The 14,898-nt window shown below is 38.5% G+C and overlaps 1 protein-coding gene across 4 annotated transcripts in view; it reads left to right on the top strand.

The window, feature by feature from the left end:
* The window catches only part of TFDP1 (transcription factor Dp-1), a 46,205-nt gene extending 31,670 nt beyond the window's left edge, over positions 1–14,535 (top strand). For 3 of the 4 annotated variants that reach the window (XM_061472723.1, XM_061472722.1, XM_061472724.1), the window contains exons 5-12: positions 160–281; positions 1,587–1,752; positions 1,944–2,090; positions 5,966–6,034; positions 7,302–7,453; positions 8,606–8,772; positions 9,374–9,455; positions 13,445–14,535. In XM_061472723.1, the coding sequence (XP_061328707.1) occupies positions 160–281; positions 1,587–1,752; positions 1,944–2,090; positions 5,966–6,034; positions 7,302–7,453; positions 8,606–8,772; positions 9,374–9,455; positions 13,445–13,592 (1,053 nt within the window). In that variant the 3' untranslated portion in view covers positions 13,593–14,535. The remainder of the gene's footprint in view (positions 1–159; positions 282–1,586; positions 1,753–1,943; positions 2,091–5,965; positions 6,035–7,301; positions 7,454–8,605; positions 8,773–9,373; positions 9,456–13,444) is intronic. The other variant, XM_061472725.1, reaches the window with a different exon arrangement.
* The last annotated feature ends 363 nt before the right edge of the window (positions 14,536–14,898 follow it).

The following is a 14,898-nucleotide window of genomic DNA, read 5'->3' as shown; positions in this document are numbered from 1 at the left end:
ATCTGTAGTCTGAAGGGTTTTATACTAATGTGCATAAAATCAATGCATGCAGTAGAAGTAGGCAGAAGTGTTTGCATCGTGCATCATTTGAATCATGCAGTGTATGAATATCTTGTAGTACTTCCGATAATTTTCCAAATTATTTTATCTTTACTGTAGGTTATTGGTACACCTCAGAGACCTTCAGCGCCAAATACTATCCTGGTAGGAAGTCCACATACGCCTAACACACATTTTGTATCACAGAACCAGACTGGCGATTCTTCACCGTGGTCTGCTGGGTGAGCAAAATACAAGTTACAAAGGATTAATACATTATTTGGAACCTTTGTTCTAAAGGTTAACTGTGGCAGTGTATATACTTCTCAGGCTAGTGGTGTGAGAGACGTGTGTTCACCTTTCCATCCAGAGCACTTCAACATTAAGTATGTTGTATTAAGTGAGGAATAGTTGCACAAGAATGAATACTCCCTCATTTGTCACAAAAGGAATGAGAATATTTTCTGTGAACACTGATAGATATCCTCACATTACTTACATTTAGAGGATTTTGCTCCTAAAAGAACACGAGTTCATGTGACTTGATTAAGCTTTTAATTTGACATTGCTGGTTTGCTGGTTTATTAAAAAAAATAAAGCGCCTTTTGGATTGAACAAGTGTATCATGAAGTATCATGTGAAATAAGGATGTAGTCCTTATTGCAGAAAAAGTATTAGATAAAATTAATGCATTCTTCTGGTGTCTTGTCTCATGCAAGCATGCTTTTAAGAGTCTCTTGTGAAATGTAGGGGTTCTTTTTAGGACTAAATTTATCATCAGTGTCTCGTTACACATAAATAGATTTCTAGTTTGGAATTGTAGTGAGTGAGATGTAGAGAATTAAGAGAGGTTCCATTGCTGATAGTAATTTTGTTGATATTTACACTTTTCCTCAAGTTACAAGGAACTTTCTGTTGATACTTACACTTTCCCTCAGGTTCAAGGAGCTTTTTATTTAAAAAATATGCAGAAAACTTTTATAGTTACTATATTTTGTGACTGAAGTTTTCATAGCAACTTCATATACTGTGTAACTTCAGATCTGTATTTTGGTAATTATGGAATGTGTAGTGAGTTGAGGCAATATCAGACTTCATCTGTTCAGTCGGTATCAGACTTATACAGAAAATGCTCAATCAAGTCTTTTTTTTTTTTTGTGGTCAACTTAGGTTAGTTATATCTTGTATTTCACCTTTCATATTTTAGCATTTATCCCTCTATTCCTTCTTTTTCTTGATTGGAAGATTAAAAGGGTTTTTTTATTGACTTCTTCAAGGGATATATCCCTGTTAAATTATCTGCTACTGGAGCTAGCAGAGTTGACAAAAGAATGAATTTGTACTGTGTTTCAGCATCAAGACACTAGAATTGTTAATTATTTTAAATTGTAGGGGAAAACATCATAGGAAAAAATATTGGGAAGGGGTAAAAGCAGAACAAAAGGGAAAGCTTGGTTTTATGCAGCAGTGTGCTTGTATTTGAAAAAGAGACATTAAGTATTCCAAAGTTAAAATCATCTTAAAATATGTATTATGCATATATTTAGGAAGCGGAACAAAAAAGGAGAGAAGAATGGCAAGGGTTTACGTCATTTCTCTATGAAGGTTTGTGAGAAGGTACAAAGAAAAGGAACTACCTCATACAATGAGGTGGCAGACGAGTTGGTTGCAGAATTCAGTACCACTGATAATCACATTTCACCAAATGAATCAGTAAGTATATGGGAGGTCAGTTCCATGTGAACTGAATGGGGGAAGAGAAATTCCTTATGAGACTTTTCTATCTTTTCCTGCTGCTAAATTAAACAGTTCAGACATTACCTAAGTTTACCCATTTACTGTGATGTATTTATCTTCAAATATTTTTGCCACAAGTATGTTTGATTAATGAACTATGTCTATAGCAGGCTTATGACCAGAAGAATATTAGACGACGTGTCTATGATGCCTTAAATGTCCTTATGGCCATGAACATAATCTCTAAGGAGAAGAAGGAAATCAAATGGATTGGTCTACCTACTAACTCGGCTCAGGAATGTCAGAATTTAGAGGTATATTTATTAGGAAGTTCACAGTGTCTTTGTGTCTGAGTAAATGTTTACATCCTTAATTTCTTCTGATACAACAGAATGTATTCTTGCTATCTCCTGAAATAACAAGGTACAATAGTATGATCCCTTTAGACTCTCTTGTTTGTATTTACAGAATGCACATTTAAACTTCCAGACTGTTTTAATGTTTTTAGTTGGTTTATGGTGGTTTTTTTTATTTTATTCTTCTATGTCAGAAATACAGCTCTGTCACAGCTTTTAGAGTATATGTGAAGTGAATGGAAGTTAACCAAATTGAAAGATTAATGTGTATTTCCAGCATTGCAGTAGTGGTGCTAAAGAGTTGTGAAGATTGTTTTCTCCAGAGGCCAGACAAATAATACATCTATGATGATAGATTTTGCATGTAGTTCACCATATATATGCATTGCTGCTCCTGTACTGCTGCAGGACTTAAGTACTTATGATATGTAACAGCCCTCAGTTAATTTTTCTTCTTAGTTTTTACTTTGTACAAGGTTTGCTTTTACTATTGAGTCATTTGTGGCAGTGAGTATCAGGTGCATTAGAATCTTCTTAGTCCCTCGCCTAGTAATTCAAATTTTTGGCTCCTGGGGTGTACTGAGCTGAATGTTTTTCTAGATGCTGTAATTTGAGATCTCTATTGAATGTCATTTTATTTCTAAAATATGCATGAATGGGATTATGTTTTCTGACACATACGCATTACCAAAAATAATTTCAGTGATGTAATCACTCAATGCTACAAGACACTTTCAAGAGTGTTTTATGATGAGCTCTCTTACTATGACAGGTGACCCAGCATTGTCAGCACATGCTGACATCATTTACAGATAGGAACAGCCTCACGCTTGCAGGCCCTTGTCCTCATGAGGGGACTTAAACCATCCTGATATCTGTTGGAGGGTTGGTACGGCCCAGCACATCCAATCCAGGAGGTTCCTGGATTGTCCTGAAGAAAACTTCCTCCTGCAAGTAGTAGAGGAGCCAACAAGGAGAGGTGCCATGCTTGACCTCGTGCTCACCAACAGGGAAGGGCTTGTTGGAAATGTGACACTCCAGGGCAGCCTTGGTTGTAGTGATCATGAGGTGGTTGAGTTTGAGATCCTTAGGACAGTGAGAAGAGTGTGCAGCAAGCTCACTGCCCTGGACTTCAGGAGAGCAGACTCTGGCCTCTTCAGGAACCTGCTTAGTAAGGTTCCATGGGATATAGCCCTACAAAGAGGGCAGGGGGGCCCAAGACTTTTGGTTGATATTCAAGGTTCACCTGTTAAAAGCTCAGGAGTGTTGCATCCTGACTAGAAGGAAGTGCAGCAGGAGGACCAAGAGACCTCCATGGATGGATAAGCAGTTGCTGAGGAAACTTAGAGAGGAAGCAAGGACAGGTGGCTTGGGAAGAATACAGGGATGTTGTCTGGGAAGCTAGGGACCAGGTTAGAAAAGCTAAGGCCCAGTTAGAATTAAATTTGGCTAGGGATGTTAAAGATAACAGGAAGGGAATCTGTAGGTACATTGTGAGTAAAAGACAGACTAGGGACAATGTGGGCCCCCTCCAAAAGCTATCAGGAGAACTGGCTACCCTGGATTTGGAGAAGGCTGAGGTTCTTAGTGACTTCTTTGCTTCAGTCTTCACTGGAAATACTCTGACCACACCACCTAAGTCTTGGAAGGCAGATGCAGGGACTGTGAGAATGAAGACCTTAGGCCCACTGTAGGAGAGGATCAGGTTCAAGAGCATCTTAAGAACCTGAACGTGCACAAGTCCATGGGTCCTGATGAGATCCATCTGCGGGTCCTGAAGGAGCTGGCAAATGAAGTTGCGAAGCCGCTGGCCATCATATTTGAGAAATCATGGCAGTCAGGTGAAGTTCCTGATGACTGGAAAAAGGGAAATATAACCCCCATTTTCAAGAAGGGGAAAATGGATGAGCCAGGGAATTACAGACCAGTCAGTCTCACCTCTGTGCCTGGCAAAATCTTGGAGCAGATTCTCCTGGAAGGCATGCTAAGGCACATGGAAATCAACAAGGTGCTTGGTGACAGCCAGCATGGCTTCACTAAGGGGAAATCCTGCCTGACCAATTTGGTGGCCTTCTATGATGGGGCTGCAGAACTGATGGACAGGGGTAGAGCAGTTGAGGTCATCTACCTGGACTTGTGTAAAGCGTTCGACACCGTCCCACACGACATCCTTGTCTCTAAATTGGAGCGACATCAATTTGATGGATGGACCACTCGGTGGATAAAGAACTGGCTGGATGGCCGCACACAAAGAGTTGTGGTCAATGGCTCAATGTCCGGCTGGAGACCAGTAACGAGTGGTGTCCCTCAGGGATCGGTGTTGGGACTGGTCTTGTTCAACATCTTTGTTGCTGACATGGACAGTGGGATTGAGTGCGCCCTCAGCAAGTTTGCCGATGACACCAAGCTGTGTGGTTCGGTTGATACCCTGGAGGGAAGGAATGCCATCCAGAGGGACCTTGACACGCTTGTGAGGTGGGCTGATGCCAACCTCATGAAATTTAAAAATGCCAAGTGCAAGGTCCTACACCTGGGTCGGAGCAATCCCAGGCACAGCTACAGGTTGGGCAGAGAAGAGATTCAGAGCAGCCCTGCTGAGAAGGACTTGGGGGTGTCGGTCGATGAGAAAATAAACACGAGCCGGCTTCAGTGTGCGCTCGCAGCCCACAAAGCCAACCGTATCCTGGGCTGCATCAAAAGGAGCATGACCAGCGGGTTGAAGGAGGCGATCCTGCCCCTCTGCTCTGCTCTTGGGAGACCTCACCTGGAGTATTGTGTGCAGTTCTGGTGTCCTCACCATAAAAAGCACATGGAACTGTTGGAACAAGTCCAGAGGAGGGCCACAAGGATGATCAGGGGACTGGAGCACCTCCCATATAAAGACAGGCTGAGAAAGTTGGGGCTGTTCAGCTTGGAGAAGAGAAGGCTGCGTGGAGACCTCATAGCAGCCTTCCAGTATCTGAAGGGGGGCTATAGGGATGCTGGGGAAGGACTCTTCATCAGGGATTGCAGCAACAGGACAAGGGGTAATGGGTTCAAATTTAAACAAGGGAAGTTCAGGTTGCATATAAGGGAGAAGTTCTTTACTGTGAAGGTGGTGAGGCACTGGAAATGGGTGTCCCAAGAAAGCTGTGAATGCTCCATCCCTGGCAGTGTTCAAGGTCAGGACAGAACCTTGGGTGAGATGGTTTAGTGTGAGGTGTCCCTGCCCATGGCAGGGGGTTTGGAATTTGATGATCTTAAGGTCCTTTCCAACCCTAACTATTCTGTGGTTCTGTGCTGTCATGTTGCTATTCATTCTCTTATTCTGATCCACGGTAATTTGAGTAACAGTCTGTAAATGAAGTCCTTGTTGGAATCTGCTGGTGAGCTTCCCACACTGAGAAAGCTGTTTATTTCCTACCGTTTTGTCTCCTATGTTTTATGGTATTTCTTTGTATGTATTTAATACTTTGAAGACTTAACCTTGGGCTCATGGAAACGTCATTTCTTTTAATCATCTTTGACGGATTGTCTCCAGTAGACTACATGAAGAGCCTCTTTGCCTCCTTGAATCTGGATGTTTTTCTGAGGCATAACTTCTGTTTGCAAAGATGTTTTTACCGTCTTCCAGATATATTTTACTTTATTCCCCAGTGTTCCAATTCTGCTCTTTGTTACAGTAGTACTGATGTGAGTCTCAATAGTTAGATCTCTAAATTATCACATTAGTGACTGACATCATATGCCCTACCTACAGTTCTTTGGTATTGAGATGATTTTCAGGGGAGAAAATGTTGTTATAAAATGCTATGTAAAACCAATAAACCAAGAAAACCTTTTTCTGTCCTAAGGTGGAGAAACAGAGAAGACTGGAGAGAATAAAGCAAAAACAGTCCCAGCTACAAGAACTCATTCTACAGGTACAGTCAAGGTACTCTTGTCTATAGGGCAAGGTAACTTATATATATTCCTGTTGTTTTATCCCAGTGAGGGATGGGAAATTTCTACGAGGTGAATTTCAGGGTAAAGCATATGAAGTTTTAATTTTGCACTGTAGTTTAGCTGGAACTGTGCTGTTGCACATTGCTGTTGGGAAGCCAGCAACTTTCCATGAGTTATGATAAATTATGTTGCAGTTTAAAGTATGTTCAAACAGGTTTTATGCTGACAGGAGCTGTAATTCATACTCTGCTCTCTGAATTTTCCAGTTGAGTTCCTGTATCTAGAATGTTTTTCTGTGCTAGAGTCCATAGGTAAAATTAGACGACTGTAGAGGCCGTGTCTCATAATTCTCTGTGTCTTACCTTTCTGGGACACGACTGCTTGTGCTGTGTAAGTAGGTTCACCACTGTAAAGCAGTTGCTGAGCTCCTTCCCCCTAGTATACTGTGTGATAGGAATGAGAATCTCAAGGAGAGTATGCAGAAAGAAAGTACAGACAGCTGTGGGACAGCAACCTCAACAGCTGTCTGATTTTTTTATCAGCCTCTGTGGTGGCTTTAGATTTTGTTTTTAAATTTTGTTTGTTTAATTTGATTCCATGACTAGAAAAATACTTTTTCTTAGTTTGGTGTCTTAATAAAAGATTTATACTTGAGTTTCAGTGATTAACTTGAGTTTTAGTTCCTACAACTGCCAGTCTTTAAAATGTGAATATTCCATTCTGAAAAGCAGTTTTGTTAAGATCTGAGAGTAAAGTCGCTAACCTAAACTGAGTAATTTGGAAACCTAACATCAGATATTCAAATTCCAAATGTTAACTGGCTTTTAGCATATAATTTCAGGAAAAAGACAGTATTAATCATTTGACTGTTCTTGTGGAGTGCAGTGGCTAACAGGGAATGGTGAACAGCGAAGTAGGATGCTATATGAAAATTCTTTCTCCTAATCACTGTTATTTCTTCATTCTGTCAAGGATCTGTCCAAGAAACTGTCCTGATGTAGTTATTAGAATATGCATTTTTATTTTCAGTGAAATTTTATTGCATTGCATTTTTCAATACTCTCATTTGTCTCCCTTCCTGCATCTTAACATGCAGGAATATGGTGATCATTCTGTCCTTTTCTGCATTTACTTGCTGCAGCTATTTTTTGTAGCTTGCTGGTATTCTTTATCTGAAGGATTTTGTTGTTAACAGGATCTTAAAAGTTTAATTCATACTTTTTGTATCACTATTGCTTTTTCTAGCAAATTGCCTTCAAGAACCTTGTTCAGCGAAACCGTCAAGCAGAACAACAGGCAAATCGACCACCACCTTCCAACTCTGTCATCCATTTGCCATTTATCATTGTGAACACCAGCAAGAAGACAGTGATTGACTGCAGTATTTCAAATGACAAGTGAGTTAACAAAGTTTTCTCTCAGGCTCTTGGTATTATGAGTTTTATGTCCATGCTAAAGCATTCATCTAGACTTGGTAAAGATGAAATACAAATAAATTTACTTGTGCGTTTTGTAGATTGAGAACATGCACTTTCAGACAGTTTTATAAAGCTTTTTAATAAATAGAATAATTGCATTCATAGAATCATAGAATACTTAGGGTTGGAAAGGACCTTAAGATCATCTAGTTCCAACCCCCCTGCCGTGGGCCAGGAAGCCTTACTCTAGACCATGTTGCCCATGGTTCTGTACAGCCTGGCCTTGAACACCACCTGGGATGGAGCATTCACGGCTTTCTTGGAACACCCATTTCCAGTGCCTCACCACCCTCACAGTAAAGAACTTCTTCCTTATATGCAACCTGAACTTCCCTTGTTTAAGTTTGAACCCATTACCCCTTGTCCTATCGCTACAATCCCTGATGAAGAGTCCCTCTCCAGCATCCTTGTAGGCCCCCTTCAGATTCTGGAAGACCGCTGTGAGGTCTTCATGCAGCCTTCTCTTCTCCAGGTTGAACAGCCCCAACTTTCTCAGCCTATCTTCATGTTTAATAAATTGTTTAAGTCATACTATGGATAGATGTTAGAAGCAAAACAAGGCAGCTGTGCTAAAGTTTTATATCATACATACACCAAGGAGTGTTTTCCTCTGACTTCAACACAGGGAAATGCAGCTAGCAGACTTGAAAATTGATTTAGTTTTCAGAACTGCTGTCCTCTACTTTTGGTTCAAAAAGCTTTTTCATTTGCTAAATAAAATCTGAATGTAGCAGTGTATTCTTGCACTATTAGCTTACCAGAAAACCATAAAAAGAGGGGAGAAAAAAACCCAACTCCCATTTCCCTTCCTACTCTGTAAAGAAAAAAATATCAGGCATGCAAAATGTTTAATTAAAACTCTGTATCTCTTAAACCTGTTAAAGATTTATATAGTGTATATAATGATGGTTTTAGTTGCTTGCTACCAAATATATATATCTTGAAAAATTTGATTGCTTAATGTGATATATCGCTAACACTGTGTGTTGAGCTTTTGAAATGCTGCAATTCCTGAACCTAGAAAGTTACTTAAAGTCATTGAAGTTAATAGAGATATTTTTTTCTCTCCAGATTTGAGTATCTATTTAATTTTGACAATACTTTTGAAATTCATGATGATATAGAAGTACTAAAACGAATGGGAATGGCTTGTGGGCTAGAATCTGGAAGCTGTTCAGCAGAGGACCTAAAAATTGCAAGGAGTTTGGTTCCTAAAGCTCTGGAACCATATGTGACAGGTCAGTTACTCCAAGAAGAGTTGTTTTGTTAATATGAGACTCAAAAAGCAATGTGAAAATATCTGAGATCAGTTAATTTAAGTTCCAGTGGTTTGTTTTAAAGATTTCTAGCAAATTCTCAAATAAATACACTTTTTAGCATACCTTAGGGAACAAATAACAGAGATTCATAGAGAATGGGCTGTGGTTTTCACAGAACCATGTTTTCCATTGTACCACACAAGTAGGTCTTTGCATTTTGCAATTCATTTAAGAGAACATTTAGAGTTGATGCACCTGCAGAGGCAAGGGGTAGTAAGTGCAAACATGGTCATGGCTTCATTTTATATTACTTTATTGTTTTCATTATATAAGCAATACTGGTGGCTTCTGACTTGCTCACTTCAAAATTAAATGTTGGGTTTTTTTTAATGTACTTTGAAATTTTTGCTGTTGCACTAGCTCCTTGGTTTTTAGTTATGCTATTTTGGTTATAGTACATCAGTATGTTCAGTTGGTTTGGTTGCAAGTCTCCTTTCTGGACTTTAAAAGGATTAAGCAATTATCTGAATTACGTGAGTGTTTTGAAGTGTTCTTGAAATACATATTGTTTGTTTTACAGAAATGGCTCAGGGATCAATCAGCAGTGTATATGTCACATCTTCATCAGGTTCTGCATCAAATGGCACAAGATTTTCAGCCAGGTGGGATGAAATGATCAATTAGTTTTTAAAATCTGCAATCATCAAATAAACTTAAGGAGGGTTAAATATTTGATAAAGAAGTTTTGTTTTGATTAAATGTGATATTGGTATGTGTTTAAGTTTATTCTTGGGCATCACTTTTACTTGAGTAGTAGTAGTTCTTACTAGTGTCATTAAAGAAACCTTTTCCTGTATAGTGGAAAAGAAATTGATTAGGCTGGTGTTAATCTTGAATGTATTATTTTTGTTTAGTTTGGAATTTGTGAGAAGAAAATAGATACTTGCCTAAAGATACAATCTGGGCAAGGTTCTCCACTGATCGTTAGTGTCTAACTTAAAAAAAGGGTTTTTCGGTTTTAAACATTTTCAGAAATGGGTAGAGTGATAAACTGCAACTTGGGTTTAGCTTTTTGTGGATGTATGTAATTTCTGAACTTAAATATTGTTTTTCTCTTGCTATGTAAGACACTTAGGTAGTTACTACTGGATAGATTCTTGGTGTTGCATTTATCAACAAGTTGTCCTTGTTTATAAGCAAGTTCTACTAAGTTGTAAAATGAGTTAAATGTCATATTTTTTCTTTAATATCTCCAACTGAATATGCCATCTGTCTGTTTGAAACTCTTTCTCCTTGTCTTGTCAACTGCATGTGCTGGTAAAACATCATTCTCAGTATTTCTTATAAGCTCTCTAGGTACTGGAAGGCTGCTATAAGGTCTCCTTGGATTTTTCTCTTCTTTAGGCTAAACAAGCCCAGCTCTCTCAGTCTGTCTCCATAGGAGAGGTGTTCCAACCCTCTCATCACTTTCATGTCCCTTTTCTAGACCTGCTCTACCAAGGCAGTATGTGTCTTGTGTTGGGGGCCCCAGAGCTGGATGCAGTACTCACGAGAATGGAGTACAGGAGGAGAATCACCTCCCTGAACTTGCTTGGCCATGCTCCTTTTGGTGCAGCCCAGGATACAGTTGGCTTTCTGGGCTGCAGCAGCATGTTGACAGGTCATGTCTAGTTTTTCATCCACCAATATCTCCCAAGTCCTTCTCTACAGGGCTGCTCTCAATCCATTTATCCCCCAGTCAGTACTGATACTGGGGTTTATCCTGACCCAGGTATAGGACCTTGCGCTTTGTTGTGTTGAATTTCATGAGGTTCATGTAGGCCCACTCCTTCTTCTCTCAAGTTTATCAGCAGCGCCACCCTGCTTTGTGTCATCTGTAAACTTGCTGAGGGTGTGCTCAGTACCACTGTTAGTCATTAATGAAGATACTAAATACTGTTGGTGCTGGTATGAACTCCTGAGCGACACCACTCATTACTGGTTTCTATTTGGACATGGAGCTATTGACTATAACTCTTACCATGCCAATTTCTTATCCATCAGACAGTACATCTGTCAAACTCTATTTCTCTAGTTGAGAGCTGAGAATGTTGAGAGCGACTGTTATTAAAGGCCTTCCAGAAGCCCAGGTAGATTACTTATTCCCTTATTTGTTGATGCATTTATTCCATCATAGAAGGCACATTTTGGCCCTCCTACAATCCTGTAATCGCCTCCCTGTCTTTCATACATATGTCCGCATAACTTCCAGAAGGACCTGTTCCGTGATTTTAGTGGACACTGAGGTGAGCCTAGAAAGGAGAGAGCAAGTTATAGATTACTTCACCTCTTTCCACAGCAAGTGAGTGTTTTACATTAGAATCACTGGCAGGCGCTGCCTTGTAAATTATTTGGAAAATTGCTATACCATCAAAATTCTTAAGGAAGTACTAATTTTTAGGCCATTTAATCCATTTGTGTTTAAAGGCAAAAATCCTGTATTGATGGGATTTTTTTAGACAAGCAAAACAGCTTTATACTTGTTCTCTAAAGATAATCTTCTGGCAGCTTTTTCTCTCCCATCTGCCTTCTGTGAGAGTTGGAAGGAGGTCTTTCTAAGGATACAGTATCTGGGTTACTTTAAAAGGATAATACAGTTACATTTCTGAAAGCATTTTTGTAATGAAATGCCTTTTTGTAGATAACAAGTTTACTTGAATGCAGAGAAAAAAAAAAAACAACCAAAAAACTTGAAACAGTTAAGCTCAGGGATGTGCAAGACTAGCAATGGTGAGGAGCGTGGTTCATGCTGCAGCCCATTCCTGCAGCCCAGAAGTGTGAGGAATTTGTCCTGTTTTGTGCTAGGGAACTGAAACTAAGTGAGAATATTGCTAAAATATCTTTAGAGAAACAGAACTTACACAGTATATGAAATCTCCTGTTCTTACTGAGGTTCCTTCTATGTTAATGTACATGGAGTTAGTGAAAAAGAGCCCATGTATTTTTAAGACTTTGAAATTTGAATAGGCAGCTACTAGCTAAGAGACCAGTAGAAAAAGTGGAGGCTGACTGTGGTTCATAATCTTGGTGAGAAGCAGGAGAACTCCTTCTACCTCTGTTTCTTAGGAGACTGGAAAAGGGTTGTGACAAATTATGTCTAGTTATAGTACATGTATAAGTATTCATGGCAGTAGGAAACTACAAGATATGTACCTTTTCTGGTACCAAAAACTGTCAAAGACAGACTGCAGAAGACTGAAGATTTTGCTGCCGATGCCTTCATTCCAATTTCTTTGTCTTGCTAAGGAGCTCAGGTTATGAAATCCAGTTCCATGTTTATCCAAAAGATGGGTGACAGGTTTTGAGTTTGTACTTTCCAAATTCACAGGAACACAAGCATATTTTTTGTTGTTGTTTTTGATGCTGCTTCTGCAGATAATTCTGGAGAATATAAATTACCTGACGACAGCTAAGCAGATATCTTGTTATCTTCCGAGTAAGTGTGCAGAGCAGCAGAAGCTCTTGGAAGTGTCTCACTGGACGTACATTTTCCTTGTTATCTTCTGGGGCAGTTTCATTTTGTGTGGTTACAGACCATTCAACTAGCTCCATACAGCGGTGTGCATGATAGATTATGTGCATCAGCTGGATTGAAAAATGGCTAGCAAACATATTCTTGAAAGCAGTTTTAAAATGATGAATGTCTTCCAAGTTGGAGATACTTTTTCTGTGAATTTTAGAAAAACATTTTGTCAAGAATTTGACCACGTTTGATAAAAAAGATTGGCAAAATAGCAATTAATACTGGAGGCAGGAATGTTTGGCTCTTAAAATACCTCTGGATACAGTTAACTCATCTTGGAACAAGATATTTTAGACCATATTTACAATGCTTGTGTGTATTTTGGTGGAAAAAGATCCCATTCAGTTAAGATACTTTCCAAATCTACTTGCTGATCCAGGAGATAAATTTTCAGTGTCGGTGAATTTTCAGTGTACATAGATGTCTACAAGAGGGAAAAATACAAGATGTCAAAGAAGTAGGGATTTTTTTTTTTGCTTGGGGAGAGTGTTGGTTTTGGGGAATTTTTTGAGTTGTTCTGAGGTTGGTGGGGTGGATTTTTTTGGTTCAATTTTTTGTTGTTGTTATACAGTGGTTTTTTTTTAAACTAGGAAAGTATGAGAAGAAAACCATTTCAAGTTAAAAATACAGTGCATGTAGCAATGATAGTTCGCCATGTAATAACAAAGTTTTAAGGAGGAGCTATTAATACCCAATTTTACGTGTCTTGAGTCAAGATTAGTGCTTAAAGATAGGATTCACTTGTGATGCGAGTGTCCAGTGCTACTTAAAAATAGTAAAGGGCTTAGATAATTCTGTAGCTTTAAGGCTAAATGTACTTCAGAAGTTACCTGGAAAGGATTTAATCTTTATATTAAACCTAAAGGAAGAAACACGATAAGAACCACTTCAGAATTACTTTACTGTTTCTGCTTTTGAGAAATAACTTAGTCATGTTCAATACAGTTTATAAAATAGCAGTGGCAGATTCATTAAAGGAACAGATTAGATGCATAATTATATTTAAGAGCACAGTAAACCAGGAAAAATCATTAAGTAATACCAATTGGCCATGTTGGTTTTTTTGTTGTTTTTTTTTTTTCCCTTCAGTGACTTTTCCAATGGTGGAGACGGGATGTTGGCTACAAGTTCCAACGGATCTCAGTACAGTGGCTCCAGAGTTGAAACACCAGTTTCTTATGTTGGGGATGATGATGACGACGACGACGATTTTAATGAAAATGATGATGACGACTGATGCCCTTTGCTTGTAGACTATTTTTTGTTAAAATTCAGCAAGCTTCAGGAATAAATTGTTCTAGGGAGAAGTGTCTCAAATAACTTTGCCCCATCCCTCAAGGAGAATATTGGTAAGCAGTTCTAAGTTTAGAAATTGCACCTCTGATAAGCAAACAAGGATTGTTTTATGTAGGATATTTTTAAATGTGGTGTGGATGTGTGTTTTTGATACCAGTGTGTTAATGCAGAGCCTTTATTTACTCTTGTTTTAGGGGGTTTTGGTTTGTTGGTTGTTTCTTGTTTGTTTTGGGTTTGCTTTTCTTTTTTTTACTTGAAGGAAAACGGATTTTGCCCCAAATGTTCTTGCGAAGTTTGCTAAAGAAAATGTAGACACATCATTGAGAAATAAAATGCTATCCTTCTGTGGAAAATGAATACACTGAATGGCAATTTATTTGGAGTATATTTTGATGATGCCACTTTTGGAGGAATAGTGAGCTAATGTAGTAGTGTTTTTTGTTAATCGCGCAGTGTCCAAAGAACCAAACAAGAAAGATACGTCCTACTTTTTTACATGTTAAATTCCAGAAATGTTGTTGTGAACTTTTTTTCCCTTAAATTATATCTAACATGATGATTCCATCAAGTTTATATGCTTTTCACTGTATGTTGGGACATATGAGTAACAAAGTTTTTGGCAAATGTTTACTGCCAGTTGGTGCAGCTATATAAAATGTCTTGAAGGTTTGGAATGATTTATTGCTTATGGTGAAATTTGCCTGATTTCTTACAGGCAGACTTTGGAAACTTTTTATTATATAGTTGTTTACATACTTATAAGTCTATCATATAAAGACATGTACTGAAACAAATGTTTGTATTTGTTTCATAAGCATCTTCCTGTAATCTATTATAAAGTTGAAATTAAATATAGAGAATGTTTTAAGTTTTTTAACTCAAAATTTGTCAATCATTTTTAATAGTTCATTTTTATAAAAGGAATTTCAGGGCAGGTGGTAGTCTTTTTGAATTTATTCACAAACAATTAACTGCACAAATACTGTCAGCTGCCTCTTCTAAGACAGTAGTCTTTTTATTGAAACACAAATAAACTTTTCTGTAATATTTTATGGAATATAAAGAGACTATAATTGTTTGACTTGTTTAACCTTGGCACTGTTAGTTTTTATTAATAAAACGCGCATGGGCATTTTTAACAAGCTCTGTGGTTTTTCTAATTTTAGGATTATTTTAGAGCATTTCCCTTCCTCTTGTCACAAGACCTAGAACTAACTGTCTCAGCGTACTGCATCTGCACTACAGAG

The sequence above is a fragment of the Pezoporus flaviventris genome, unplaced genomic scaffold (genome assembly GCF_033815535.1).
Source record: "Pezoporus flaviventris isolate CSIRO_AGI_PZ_B2104156 unplaced genomic scaffold, CSIRO_AGI_Pfla_v1 ptg000072l, whole genome shotgun sequence".
Lineage (NCBI taxonomy): Eukaryota > Metazoa > Chordata > Aves > Psittaciformes > Psittacidae > Pezoporus > Pezoporus flaviventris.
The sequence above is the reverse complement of the archived record's forward strand: the minus strand, read 5'-3'. Positions and strand labels throughout refer to the sequence as shown.